Source organism: Pseudoliparis swirei, chromosome 2, assembly GCF_029220125.1.
Source record: "Pseudoliparis swirei isolate HS2019 ecotype Mariana Trench chromosome 2, NWPU_hadal_v1, whole genome shotgun sequence".
Taxonomy (NCBI): domain Eukaryota; kingdom Metazoa; phylum Chordata; class Actinopteri; order Perciformes; family Liparidae; genus Pseudoliparis; species Pseudoliparis swirei.
This window is the reverse complement of record NC_079389.1, coordinates 7,344,668-7,360,030: the sequence shown is the minus strand read 5'-3', so window position 1 is coordinate 7,360,030 and position 15,363 is coordinate 7,344,668. Positions and strand designations below refer to the sequence as shown.

The 15,363-nt window shown below is 44.0% G+C and overlaps 1 protein-coding gene across 3 annotated transcripts in view; it reads right to left on the bottom strand.

The window, feature by feature from the left end:
- uggt2 (UDP-glucose glycoprotein glucosyltransferase 2) overlaps positions 1-15,363 on the bottom strand; it is a 36,648-nt gene that overhangs the window by 1,644 nt on the left and 19,641 nt on the right. For 2 of the 3 annotated variants that reach the window (XM_056431373.1, XM_056431384.1), the window contains exons 28-40: positions 14,930-15,119; positions 14,644-14,802; positions 14,453-14,538; positions 10,723-10,807; positions 10,457-10,539; positions 10,227-10,307; positions 3,198-3,302; positions 3,018-3,102; positions 2,343-2,525; positions 2,063-2,223; positions 974-1,088; positions 755-871; positions 103-268 (exon numbers count right to left, since the gene is read on the bottom strand). In XM_056431373.1, the coding sequence (XP_056287348.1) occupies positions 103-268; positions 755-871; positions 974-1,088; positions 2,063-2,223; positions 2,343-2,525; positions 3,018-3,102; positions 3,198-3,302; positions 10,227-10,307; positions 10,457-10,539; positions 10,723-10,807; positions 14,453-14,538; positions 14,644-14,802; positions 14,930-15,119 (1,616 nt within the window). The remainder of the gene's footprint in view (positions 1-102; positions 269-754; positions 872-973; positions 1,089-2,062; positions 2,224-2,342; positions 2,526-3,017; positions 3,103-3,197; positions 3,303-10,226; positions 10,308-10,456; positions 10,540-10,722; positions 10,808-14,452; positions 14,539-14,643; positions 14,803-14,929; positions 15,120-15,363) is intronic. The other variant, XM_056431392.1, reaches the window with a different exon arrangement.

The window sequence follows — 15,363 nt, the reverse complement described above, 5'->3', positions numbered from 1 at the left end:
AATATTCGGCCGAGAAAATAGAAGTTGATGACACCAAAGCTACATGGGATGTTTGCACTTTTCTGGCTGATAAAAGGGAATAAAAGGCGTTTCTTTGGTAACCTTTGTCATGCTGTGAGGGAGACGCAGTGTGTGTTGGTGTCGCCGTGTCTTCCTGTGGCTGCAGCCGTCCCAGCAGCTGCTTTATCTCGTTGTCGTATTCAACCCACTCGGGCACGATCCTGGCGGCGGCCGTGAGCTTGGGCTCTTTGGTTTTTGGGTTGTTGCACTGCAGCAAACGAAAGCAGACACAGACCACCGTGTGAACCGCCGGCGCCGCTTTCTCCCAGCAAGTCCGATTGTCATTCGCATCACTTTCTGTGGCGAGCATTTGAACCTCATTTGATTTCTAATTCTGTTAAAAGGATATTAGCCACCGTCTTGTGTCTGAATTACTAAGTGGTGTCCTGTACCACGAGGAGACGACGCTTCCTATTCCAGTCTACTGGAGCGTGTCCAGTAATCTGATCAATTAGTTTAGGAGACTACAGGATTGCTCCACAGTGGTCTTCTAAATGCCAAGTGCCTCACGGGCATTAGTGGATGGGAATATGCTGCAGCAGCTGCACTTCACTGTTATAATAACCAAGGAAGCTGCAACGACGGGGGAAGAGGTGGTCGATATCGAAATAGAAGGAAAACAAATAATGAGATGATATCCTATGGAGCAATTCCAGGTATCCCCCCCCCCCCCCCCCCATTGTTGCAGACTCACCAGGTCTATAGTCTTAGCTGAGACTTTGGAGGTGTCATCGCACCAAGTCTCACACCACAACCACTCCTGGGGAAGAGACTTGATGGCAACCTGGTGGATCATGTTGTTGGGAAGGTCCTACAAATATCAGAAAACAAATATTAAGTTTCGTTAGAACAAACAACAAAAGCCCAACAGGTGGCTGGAGATGCATCGTTACGTCGTCTCTGAGTTACACACCTGGTCCAGGTTGGACAGACTGTTGGGGTCTTGGCTCAGGGCTTGGTACTGGCCTCGTAATCGGTCTCCAGCCGCAATCTTTCTAAACTTCTTTAAATCTACTACATACAGAGCGCTGGTTAAAATAAATGGAGAGAGGGAGAGAAAGAGAGAGAGAAGACATAATAAGCAGGTGTGAGAAAACCTCTCCTAAAAAAGGGAAAGCCCATAGAATAAAACAATGACTCGATAAAGATAAGTACCCCAGGCGCATTCACATCATTGTATCTGACGTAGTATATAAATAAACCCAACCGAGTAGACGATGTATTTCCACTTTTCACTTTGAGATGTCAGTGTGCCGGAGGACATTCACTGCCTCGCCCCACAGAGCGAAGCAGCACACCAGGTCACTGTGGTTTTGGGACTCTTTTTTTTCTTCCCATCCTGATAAGCCGGAGGTGAAGAGTGGAGTTCTGCCTTCTCTGCTCAGCCACATTGACAGAGGAAGACCTCGGTGACAGATGCCGACAAGCAGCTGCACCGTGTCGTTCAGATTGCCCGATGCACTCTGGATGAATACATGTCTGATGATGGAAGAAAATAGCCACAAGAACTGCAACTATAATCGGTGGGCTCCAATCACCATGGAAACTGGATGAACACAGTACTGTCGTTCCTTGTGGACACAATTAATTTTTTCTAATGGTGTGCATTATATTTGATTCAAGCTTGCTCCAAGGAATCTTGGGAATTTTACTTTTTCAACATGTTTCTTATAGAGCCAACTTCTGATGGGTACGGTGATATTTTGAAGCTACATGAACGGTCGAGTGTTCTCATGGACTCGGTGTCTGGGATGGAAACAAGTCATGAGCTAAAGACACCGTGCTGTGTGAAAGCAGGTGGTCGTAGAAGCGCCGTGTTCAGAGTGGTGATATTTCATCTTCCACCTTTCTTATAAGTGGTTACCTTATTCTTCTCCATGTGAAAAATGCACTCAAAAGATATAAGGAAGGGGATGAAGGTGTAATCAGAAAAAAATATCAGAAGTACTCGCCAAGCACTTAAAGGGTTTCTCCACTTCAGTTTGTTTTTCCAGAAGTATACCTGATGTGATATTTCCTGTGTCCTAGATGTGAGGACCAGTAGCCGCTTTTCCAGAAGCGATAGCCTTCCATCTCTCCGCGGCTATCACAAAACGGCGTGTAGCCGTAAGGAGCGCCCTCCAGGTCGAAATCCCTCAAGTCCTTCAGATCGGCACGGACGATCTGTGAGAGAGCGGGAACGCCGACATCCAATCTTCACACCGGAGCTGAGACCGATATATGGACCGGCCTCTCGCTCTCGACACACACTTACACCTCGGTCACTTCGATTGGACCCTCACCTGATCGGCGTCCACAAAGATGATCTTGTCCACGGCCAAGGGGAACAGAACATCCAGGAAGAGGATCTTGTACCCCCAGATAATGCGCTGCTTCTCAGTCTGCTGGTGGAGCCAGCGGGGCCACTTGTACTGGACCAACTCATACCGGAAGCCATACTTCTCCGCCATGTGAGCGATGGTCTCCTGAACACACCCACAACAAGCACCAATCAATTCAAAACAACACAAGAGCCCATTCAGGGGCACTACATTGTAGAAATATGCACAATTCAAGAAGTATTTCATGAACAGAATTAGCGAGGCAATGAAGTGAAGGGAAAATACGAGCATGCTGCTAAATGATGCCCAGTAGACAACAGACAATGCCGGTTAGTGTCCCTGTGTTTGGAGATCCTTTCAGTCAGTCCATTCACAATGCAAGGCTACAGCTGATATAGTGAAAAGTAAAAGACATCTGGACATACTATATAAATAAACAACATGCAAACTGCTTTTCTTTCACTCCCTTTTATGCGTCACAGAGGGTGCCGTGTAGATTCTCCTGGACACAGACCGCCACAAAAGAGGCCCACGGCCCACGGATACGTCCTTTGCTTGGTGGAGATGAAGCTCCGAAGAACTGCGATCAAGTTATTTTTAAACACGCGGGGGGAAGTCGAGACGTGAGGGTAGTACCTTGAAGGATGGAGAGAGGTAGTTCTTGAGGAACCAGAACTTGACAGGTGTTTTGGTATGCCGAAGGACGGACAGCATCATTATTCTGAAATATACAAAAAACAGCGAAGGGTCAGGGCTCAAAGGAACGCCCCTTCGGCCCTGAGAAGTGAGCGTGTTCCAGAGGGGATAGTGACCCACCTCAGGAAGCGCTCGTACAGATGGCCCGAGGCCACGGAAAATATGTTGAGAACATCCTCCTTCTTCTTCTCTCCGTCGTCCTTCTTGGAGCCACCCCCTGTGATGCTGTAAATGAGACCGCAATACATGAGTCTAGTGTGTTAGTGAAATATATATATGTATATATATATACACATATATATATACACATATATATATATATACATATACACACATATATATTATATACACACACACATATATATATATACACACACACATATATATATATATACATATACACACACATATATATATACATACATATATATATAGTATATATATACACACACACATATATATATACACACACACATATATATATATAGTATATATATACACACATACAGGCACGTGCACAGACATTTTGGGGGGCAGGTGCTCAAACCAAAAAAAAGGGCACCCAATGCCAAAAAAAAATTGTGACAGAGTTGAAGCATGAGCATCAATACACTGATGATGCTGTCCTCGACCTGCATTTCCTCTGGCAGCATCAGACCGCTACCTTACATTTTCTTTATGAATAAAGATAAATTATTATATCGCAACAATAGTAGCTACAAGCGTTCTGATTGCCTAATGGGTCGTCATGCCAGCCACGTATTTCCCTCCTCGCTGGTCTGACACGGATCCGTATTGCCCTCTTACGTCATTTTCAAAATGAGCGATATTGATAGACATCAACAGCCAAGAGCAGTGGTCCTGAAACTAAGGCCCGCGGGCCGGATACGGCCCGCCTCCACATTTGGCCTGGACCTCTGAACAATACCAGAGAGGCCTTATGATTTTTTTTTTCAGTCTGGCCACGCAAATTCTACACTAGCCCCTGATAAATAGAACGGAATAAGAATACTCTCTCTTCTGTCTTCTCTCTCTCCCTCTCTCTCTCTTCTCTCTTCTCTCTCTCTCCCTCTCTATATTCTCTAAACATAACTAACGTCAGTAAACAGCTGGACGAGGCTTTGAAATCACGGATTTCGTGAGTTTTTGTTTGTTTATTTTTTCAGGAAACGTCGGACCAGTTGTGACGTCATGTTTTCAGCAGCGCTAATGTTGTGGTTGATTTATCACAAAACAACGTCAGGGGACAAACACCGTCATGACCTGTTTGTCTGATGCTGCGAGTCAGAGGAGAAGGAGGTGCAGCCGTTTGGTGGCGCGAGGAGCACTGCGCGGAGGAGGAAGTGGAGGAGGAGGAGGAGGAGGGAGGGGAGGGGAAGAGGAGGAGGGGGGGGGGGCTCGTGAACGCCGCGGAGCAGGTCGGGGCGAAATTCTCACAAGAACTTAAATAAATGCCCCGTCGGATATTAAAACACATTTGGGGGGAGTTGATGACCGAGAGAGTAACGTTTATTCTTAAATACGGATGAATGAAAAAAGTGTCTCCAGCAAAAAGGGCACTTTTCTCATCCAGGGCAAAAGGGCTGGTGCTTGAGCACCACTAGGGCTCTACCTGTGCACGTGCCTGCACACATATATATATATACACACACACATATATATATATACATATACACACGTATATACACATATATATATATACATATTCACACATATATATATATATACACATATACATATACACACATATATATATATACACACACATATATATATATATACACACACATATATATATATATATATATACACACACATATATATACATACACATATATATATATACACACACATATATATATATATACACACATATATATATATACACACATATATATATATATAGTATTGTATGTTCAGCAGAAAACATTTTTTTAAACAAACCATGCAAGCGGATGCTTCATTGAAATGAAAGCCATGAGGTCGATGTGATGTGACCGTAGTTTAGACTCGACACAGTTAAAGCCACTGGAGGAGTTTCACTGGTCCTGCCTCTTATGTCCCAACATAGAGAACCCGAAATATGATGAAAATAATCTGATCGAATCCCTTAACACGAACCAGAGAAGCACTGATACATTTTTAAATGGGTTAATTATGTCAGAGGGGTGTAAGCTTCTCTTCTCCACCGTACTGACGGAGCTTTCAATGGCCGCCGGATCATGTGCTGCACCAGGAGTAACTGTGTGTGTGTGTGTGGGGGGGGGGGGGTATAGTTCCCTGTGTTAGGGGTTGGTAGCAATCAAGCCCAATCACATGAGCTCCTCTCGCCCCGTTTAAAAGCTGCGCTCCCCCACCGCCATCACATGCTGGTGGTTTGGTCTGGAGGAGTTTTTCCTGAGGTTAATGTTCTCTGGTGGGACGTGCAGTTAGTTCATGGACAGAAGCCAACTTGTTTTTTTGTTTTTTGTTATTGCATACTGTACCGTCAGAATAATATATACAGGATAAAGAAAAATGTGGTCGTCGATGGGTGATGTGGTGGAATAGTTCACCAAAACATTTAGAAATAGTCATGACCAGTGGCGGTGCGTCCATAGAGGGCGCTAGGGCGCCGCCCCTCTTAAAATTTTGAGATGAAAAAAAAAAGAAGAAAAAAATATAATATATCCTGTCAAAAACATTTTATACCAAATCATTTAAATAGTAAATATACCGTGTTGACGCGCTAAATGTGTGTGGGAGACCGTCAGCCCCTGTCAACAACCACTTAAGTTAAATGTGACCAAAAATAATATATCGCCACTCATCCTCACGGAGAGAAGCCCCTCCCCATTTTCGGGGCGCCGGCCCAACGTGTGTGTGCGGCAGCGAGCAAACATTTCACGGTCGTTCGGCAAGGACGGCTTCTCATTGGCGGATGAAACGTGAATCTTGGGGCGCAAAAATGTGCGCCCTGGCCAATGACATCGTTTCTTATTTCACGTGATTGGACTATTCGGCCAATCAGAGACCGGTATCGTTCCCTCAGCCCAGAGAGCTCCACGGAGCTACGCGAGCAGGTTGCTAACGGAGCTGTCAGCTGGAGCTCAGTGAGTAATGCGCTGTTTAGTTTCTCCAGTCTGTTGTTCCAAAGTCCTGGGACTGAAACTCTCTGGACTACAACGGGGGGAGGGATCTAAAGAGCTGCAGACAAGTGTAAAGCACGAATCTTGCCGCAGTTATCTAGCTAAGAGCATGAAGCTAACGAGCTAACAGCCTGAAGCTAACCCTGTTTGCAGAGCAGAGCAGCAGAAGAAGACCGAACTGGCATCGAAAACACAACGAAGAAGTTCTGAAAAACAGACACATTCACTCCAGAATAATGGAAACAGGCTCGTCACAGACATGATTGACTTTAACCAGAGAGTTATTGATAAGTTTGACCACTTTAAAGAGAGGAGGCTACTTGTCTTTACAGTAGTGGGTCTGCTCTGTCACCCAATGTAACATGTGATCTCTTTCTGACTCTATTCTGCTCTGAACCTCTTTCATGTGAGGGTGAAACTCTTTTATTTTGCAAACCTCTGAAACCCAACCCAATGTTTCTTAAAGCTGCTCTGAACCTCTCATGCTAAAGTTACAGTGTGTTGATAGTTGTTATTGGACCGTGTTGAGCACGCTGTGTTCTTGAAATAAAGCTTTGTGTTCTACTATATTCTACTCAAAACCTCTTTTCTTCTCATTGTTGAGTGATATTTAAACCGCGTCGCCCAACTGCCCCCCCCCCCCCCCCCCAAATGTCACCAGCCGCCACTGGTCATGACTGATTTGGCGTTCTTTTAACACACAGCATCTACATCATGTTGCTAATTGTCTCCGTCTCCTCTTAGCTTTTTGCCGAGCCACATACATACCAAACCAGCAAGAATAGAAAAACACTTCAAGCAAGCGTCATTTCATCCAACTTGCAAGCTCAAAGATAGTGTCGAGAGAATCAGCTCATTCACTTTCAGAAAACATTCATGGACGTAAGTGTTCGTAAAAATGGAATCCACATTTTTTAAAATCTAGGTTACCAACGAGTCTTGTTGAAACGTCTTTGTGTTGAGCTACGAGCAAACACCAGAAAATCTAAAGCGCACCGTCACCACGACTGGGGAGCGGTGGCTCGTGACGCGAGGCCCGTTCACCCGGCGTGTGCCGGAGGGTCGACGACGCGTCTGCAGTCTGACTGCGTCTCCTCGTCTGTAACGACTGCTCATGAGGCGTCTCCCCCACACTCCAATCACAGAACCCCAGGAAGACACCAGTGAGAGAGAGCGGTGTGGAGGGAGAGGAGGGGGCACACCGTCCGTCTCCAGAGGTCCTCCAAGACCACCTCAGACCGGCTTACAGACACCAGACCGGCTGGTTCCTCTCTGCTCAACGGGCCACCGACCGCTTCCTGGTCTGAGCTGGAAGGGACGTCGGTCCTGAAGGCATTCAGTGAGTTTCTCTCTTCTCGGTTAGCTTTTAGGAAGTCACCCCACACACACACACACACACACAGAGGGCCTCCAGCACCACAGTGGGGCCCCCTGATAAGCAGCTGTAGAAGGTCAGGTGAGACCCTGTCTGGCTGACTCACTCAAGATAATCTGGAGCTCTGGAAGGATCCACACAGCTCTGAGCCGTGGACAACACTAACCACACACACTTCTACTTGTGTTCTTACTCTACTGGGTAGATAGAGACGAATCATTCTCCAACATCTGTGAGGAGATCAAAAGACATCAATATGTGCAATGAAATTAAGACAGATAGTTGATGTATAGTACATTTAGTACACATGTACTATACTGTATACTGTACTAGATGTAAAGAATAACAGGTAGTTGATGTATAGTACATGTAAAGTATAACTCTAACGTGCACCTTCGTTTCCCATGTTCCCGTTCTTTATGAAGCTGTTTGTCTGGGTGTGCGTCCCTCAAGGACAGTCTCACAACCAATATATTATTGGTGAATATTTAGTAGGCACGGTTTTAAAATAATAAAATAAAAATGTTTTGCCAGAAAATAAAACGAGCTACACTTACAATCAATATATATATATTATATATATATATATATATGTTTTAATTTACATTTACATTGTTCTCTTGTCCACATACTGTAGCTCAGAAGACCAGAATCAGAATGAATTGTTCCCTTTTGACAAAAAGCCACAGAGATAACGATTATCATCTGCCCTCAAATCTCAGACAGTCAGAACGTAACAACTACACGTTCCAGAACAACCCGGCCGATTACCTGGATTTAATCTGGAATGACACTAATGGCCCATCGAACACTCTCCCAGGTCTTGTGACTACTCGGGGAGCGCTTGCTTTTACAGCACCCTCAAATGAAAACCTCAATAACTCCCTCAGGCAGTAACACCGCGGCTGATGCTCGCTCCAGCTTCTGCTCTCCGAGCGCAGCATATAAAGGTCTTTAAACCCTCAAAGGTTCCCCAGGCGGAGAGAAGCGGGACGGGAACAACTTCCCTTCATGTTCCCCACGGACACAAGAGAGCAAAAACAAATCTATTGTCATGCAGGCTCATTATTCCTCTAAACAGATACATATCTATTCAATTCAACTCAACTTAGACCTGCTAAAGCTTGGATCCACCTCACTGATTCTCCAGACGTGTTGGATCAATAAATGGCCTTCAGTCCCGCCCGTTACCACAAACCCCTCAAAGCAGTCAGAGGTTATAAAGACATCTGGACTTTGAAACCAACCGCTTTGTAAGATCGCCAGTGACGGTCCACACAATGGATGCTTTACCTTTGCAAATCGGCCACTTTTATTTTGTGCGATAATGTTTTTTTAAAGATATTGATATAGAATCTATTCCAATCTGTTCCATGAATGAGAAAAACAAGAAGTTAAGTTAATTTAATTTTTAAAAAACAAACAATTATTATTTTTTTTTTTTTTTTTTGTGTCATTTGTTGCTTTGAATTTATTTTTTTTTTTTTTTTTTCTTTCATTAATCATCATTTCCAAACTTCATCTGAAATCCGCTGCCTTCCCTCCAGGTTAATAGGACGGAGTGGGAATGTTTATTTAAGTTGACGGAGAATATTGTAAAGATTGTAAAGCCCTCTGAGGCAAATTTGTAATTTGTGAGAATGGGCTATACAAAATAAACTGAATTGAATTGAATTATTCAGGCACTGTGCTGGATTTACTGTATGTATTTTTTGCTCAACAGGGTGAGGGGCTCCTAACTCTCGAGATTTACGTCCCCTGGTTTAGAAAGGAGGATCTGATGGAATCGCGCCGTAATAAAAGTCGACACCTTTCTCAAAACGCAGTCAAATTTGAGAAGATTTTAGATTCTTCCTTCACAGGCACTGAAGGAGCAGTTATGTTCCTTGAAACATTGTGTTCATCGTTTATTTAAACTCAATTTAAAGAGTGTTTTCACGACTCAATGGCAAGCATGCCCATGTAAAGAGTCTTAAGATGACATTCACTCGTAGATCTATTTTTCCAAACATGCTTTCAGCCTCGTGTTTGTCCTCTTAAAGGGCAGCGCAAATGTCGATCTCACCAACCAAGATGTTAATAAGAATGATGCCAATAAATACATCCATCAAAGCTCCGTAGTTATGGTCTTGAAATAAAATCATGTGCCCTATTTGCCTGAGACCGAGACAGGACAGACAACAACAACAACAACAACAACAACAACAACAACACCACGATACCCGTTACACATCACGACGGATGATAAAATCAGAGTGCACGGTTCTTTCTGAAAAAAACCATTTAGCATTTAAAAACACAGTATATGTATGACCACACACATGAATGAATGAATGCAACGGGGAACATGAAAATGTAACATTGTATTCAAACACAGCGCTTACATTATCACCATTTCCTCATCAACACACAACCACTGCATGCTAATGAATATGAAGACGAGTTCGGTGTTAACTGAGTCCCAGAGGCACTGCCTACCTGTTCTCAAGAGTGCTCCAAACACTTCACACAGCAAGCATTAGGTTAGGAGACAGGGTCACTCAGTTAGGAAGTTTTGGGGAAACACACACACACACACACACACACACACACACACACACACACACACACACACACACACACACACACACACACACACACACGTACCTACAGAAGCACATATTTTTTGCAAGACTAGATCTTACAGCATAATAATGCAGTCTGGATCGAGGGGTGGAATAAGATCTCCTGAAACCACAATGTGTAATTGATAAACAGAAAGCCATCAGCAAACCCAATAATCAATGAGCTCACAGTTGCTAGTGCCGGGAAGCGGAAGTTGGTTTTAAACCTCCTGAAATCAACATGTTGGCTGCATTTGAAAATGTGTTACACACCTTGCTATGGAGTCCCAAATGCCTTTGCTTTCACTATTTTCACTTAAAAGATCCTCGTTCATCTTGTCCGCCTTTTTTTGCACCTACAATGAGAGAGGACAAAAAAAACAGTGGGTTTTTTCAGTGATTTCATTTTAAATAGTGCAAATCAAACCCGACGTCCTCGAGTCGTGACCTGCCGAAGAGCGTCTTACTGTGAGCTCAGTAATGTCCAGCGCTGTGACAGATATATTACACTTTACAAATGTCTTACAAAACAAACTCACTCGGACTTTGATGATTTTACTGTGGAAACTGTTCAGAACAACCAGGACGTCACCAGCATCTGCCGGGGAATCAGTTCCATCGTGCCTGAGATACAGAGGATTAAGAGTGAGAGAGAAGGAGAATGAATCAAAATCAACGAATGGGAAATCTGAACAATTTGTCTGCAGCTAGTTGGTGGAAAACAGTTGGATCCCCGTTTGGTGACTGAAACATGTCAACAGACTGGAGAATAAAATCAATATAACAAAATAGTGACAGTTATAGTGAGTTTAGTTCCTCATTGATCACAACCACTTTCAGCATTCTACATATTTCAGTCTTAGAGGATTCAGCCGTGTTACGCTTGTGAACTGGACTCAAGTCTTTATTTTAAATCCTGATACAAGACTAAGCCACAGACATTGTGTTGTATTTGTGTGCCGTCTGGATAAAAAGCCTCTATTGACATACATAATACAACTTTATGATATCCAATTAAACAACAGCTTTTAGACTAACCTATATAATTTAAAGGCCAGCTGACAGACGATGTTAAGCAGACAAAGAGAATAATAAGGACCAGAATAATTAGCATCTAAAACCAGCTGATGCTGATATCTGCAGGCGGGTTTTTAGATATTTCCATGTGGCACCGCTGTGGTACGAACATGAGTTAATTAGGACATCGTCAACAGTGTCCTTGAGTGAAGCACAACATGTGTGTGCGTCTGGTCTACATGTTTTAGCCATGACAAAAGCGCAGAACATGCAGTACCGGCTCCTTAACCCTTGTGTTGCCTTCGGGTCATTTTGACCCGAATCAATATTACACCCTCCCCCCGCCTTTGGGTCATTTTGACCCGATTCAATGTTTCACCCTCCTGTTACCTTTATATTTACTAACATATTTTACCCTTTGGGTTCAATTTGACGCCAGCAATTAAAACCTCCAGAAAATTATTAGAATTAATATTGTTTTCCAAGTTTAAGTGTGAGGCACTTTATGTTTGTTTGTTGACTACCGAAAGAACACCGACATTAAACATTGAATGGGGTCAAATTAATCCTAAAGCGGGGGGAGGGTGTAATATTGATTCGGGTCAAAATGACCCTAAGGCAACACAAGGGTTAATGAAGTCGACAGCAGCAGCTCATGGACAGTGAGCGCACACACTTTAACAGCTGCCACTGATCACACCGATTACCCGCCACAATCATTAAGAATCACCGTTCCATTATTTTAACGATCACTACTTCCCCAAACAATCTGTATAAACTGGGAGATGTAATGACAAACTCTGTACAGTATTCATTGCGTAACACTGGCCTTCCACCAGGACAGCTTTCAGACTGGCCCAGCGGGGAATGTCTTCTGGGAGGCGGGATCTGCAGAGCGTCATGGCGCAACCTCCAGACAACAAACTCCAGGAAGAGATGAGCCATAGGCTACGATGCACATGGAGCCATTACGACCCCAGCTGCTTTCTAAAGGCAAACAACTAACCGCATCACTATGATGAATGCTCCCTCCTCATTGGGCCCAAAGTGCCGCTTGTGTTTTGCCCGCTCCGCTGTCCCCCGACGCAACTTCGCCTTTGGGGCTCGTGTGAGAAAGCTCCAGAGATCAATCTGTATCGCTGCACTGGGGAGAAGAGAGCTGGCCATCTCATTCATCCCTGTCGGGGCGAGACGCAGTGGCAGCACAGTGTGGAAGAGGAGAACGCCGGCTCTGGGAATGGAGAGCACAGGCACTCCCACGGGACTCTGATCGGCCACCTAACCGGAGTAGAGCGCCGCTAACCACAAGAATAATGACACTGCCAAGGTGAAAAATGACATCACCTCTTAGCTTCACTTGGAGGATTGGGGAATAAATCTTGGTTGTCTGATATGATTCCATAGGAACCGAGGGCTGTATGTGTCCTAAATCGTATGTGAGGATAGCCAGCGAGGACAATATCTGGGATTGTAGGGACATCTAACACGATGTACGACAGCTGACCGTGCAGACTCTCATCAAGAGTTGGGATTTGAGCCCTCATCCTAACTTGATAGAAAAGGATTATTACATCTTTGTTACGTGAAGTAGATTGATGAGCAGGAATTTCCTTTGTAAAATAAGAATTTGATTGGTTTTATATCAAAGTAGGAAGCAGCACGGTACATTTTAATTAAAGTATAAGTGCAGAATTAAAAGAATACAAGGCAAGGAAAATTGTATTTTGTTTGAAAATCCATGAAAGCAACCAAAGCACAATGCTGTTTCTCTTTGTCCGGGGAAATTAGACAACGCCAACGCACTCCGTCTCGTATCTGGAGCCTTTGACACCTACGCCATCCAAACTCAAACGCATTCTGCTGCTGCTGATATTTTGCAGTCTGGGCTGGATGGCGTTGCAGGTGACCAGCTGAATCATCCCTCCACCCCTCTCCTCCTACTCGTCTTTCTCCCCTCTGTAGCGAGCAGAACTCCCTGTACTCATCAAAACCCTGAACTGCTACAGTGTCAGCAGCTCTCTACGTTGCCATAGTGATGGGTTTCATAGCTCCTGCTATGAAATGGAGAGGTAGCTCGAAACAACCTTCATGCTGAGCTACCAATGACGCCACTTAGTTAGCATTATTAACGCCGTTATTCGTGTCGCAGAATATATTATGAAAAACATTTGACAGGGTTGAATGGCCCTTTCTTTTCTATGGAACTATTAAACATAAGTGCATGAATCATTAACTGTGTAAAACTGCTGTATTTTTCTTGAAAATGTGGGGAACGCTACCAGCTTCCTGGCGAGGCAGAATAAACAAGTTAAAGATGGACATACTGCAGAGGTTACTGTACGCCCTACAGATGCTGCCAAACTCAATACCCAACAGCTTCTTCATTGACTTGGATCAAATGTCACACAATTCATCTGGCAGGGCAAAAAGCTTAGAATGAAAATAGGTAAATTACAGCAACAAGGAGGACGGTTAGTCCCCAACATAAACTACTGGGCAGCACAAATGTGGTACATATGTGAGTGGGTGAATCCAGAGGCTACAAATGCATGGATTTACATGGAGTCGACAAATTATGGCTTACTCACTTTAAAAAACGTTCCTTCTTAAACTACAAAAGGGCAAAACAAGATCATGGTCTACTTTAGATCCAAGAATCTGAACACAATTTTTCATTTTGGGCTCTCATACGGAGAAACCCGGATTTCCCCCCCTCATGTCAAGACTCTACACTCTGGCAGGAGAAGGGTCTGGGGGTCTGGACCCACTTATCTAACTCTATGAGGGAGAAGCTATGGACATATTTGAAACCTGAAGAGCAAATACTCTCTCCAACAGTCCTATTTATTTCACTATTTACAAATAAGACATTATAAACCCAAAACCTTAGATGCCTCAAACATGTGCTTCCTGGAAGAAATCCTCACACAGCACATACCAAAAAGATTCATCTCTCACGTCCATAAAACCTTCGGCCTGAATCCTAATTACTCCACTGACCATATCCACAAACAGTGGCAGATGGAGGGAAATTAATCAATTATGGAAAACACACTTAACATCCGAAGCTGTAGCACAGAGAGAAAGACAATTAAAATATTACACAGACTGCATTGTACACCAGGTTTTTCTATTTTTTTGGTGTGTTTTTGTTGTTCTTTACCCTTTTTTAAAAATCCTGTCTTTAATCAAAATAAAGAAATACAAATTTGATTGAAAAAAATGTGTCTGTAGACGATGGGGAATACTCACGTGAGAATCTCATAGATATCCTCTGATCTCCCTTTACGTAATTTTAAGTTCCAGGCACCAGGATTTGCTTTCAGCTGGAAATATCCCTGTTGTGATTGAAACGGCGAGTCGATTATTTACTAAAAGCATTACATTCACACATTACAGACAACTATCCCTTAGTAACTAGTCGTATTATTAAGGCTACGAACCAGGTTAGCCATGACGATAGTGTCATACATGAGCGGGTCCCGACTCGTGCCCAGGGTAAACTGCAGGCCACGGGGAGGCTGGCCCGTTGACAGGTCAAAGCAGTGGCCCTCCAGCAAAAGATGCTCCAGCTCGTACTCCGCTGTCACAACCCCATTCACCTGAAGCGAAAGCACAGATTACCGAGGACACAGAACAGAGGGAAGTGATTGGTAGAACGCACCACAGGCCTCATTCAGAGGTGAGAATGAGGAGATTGATCGTAGCGGTAACTAAGAGGCGAGCTACCTCCTGCAGGTGGATGTTATCCAAGTCGTGGGGGCTGCGGACAGCCTGCACCATCCAGCTCTCGGGCGTAACCATAATAAGGGTGAGGAGGGGAGATTCTGGGAGCTCCATGAAGCGGGCCACTGGTCCTGGAGACACTGTGTTGTTGGCCAAGAAATTCACATCGGACTCCAAGACAAAGCGGTAAAAGCTGGGAAGACAGACAAAGAGGCATTATCACAATGTGTCTGCACTACAAATAACTACAAATTAATACAACAGAGAATATCATTGTAAATCCTTTTTGCCACTGGAGTCCACATTTCCATCCAACACAGTCCTTTTCAGCAAGCACTAAAATTATGACATGTTGTGCCAAAGTGTCCTTTGTAGGACAGGAGAGATGAGCTCTGTTGTGACAGCGGGGTATACACATTCTCCTCAAAGTAATACTA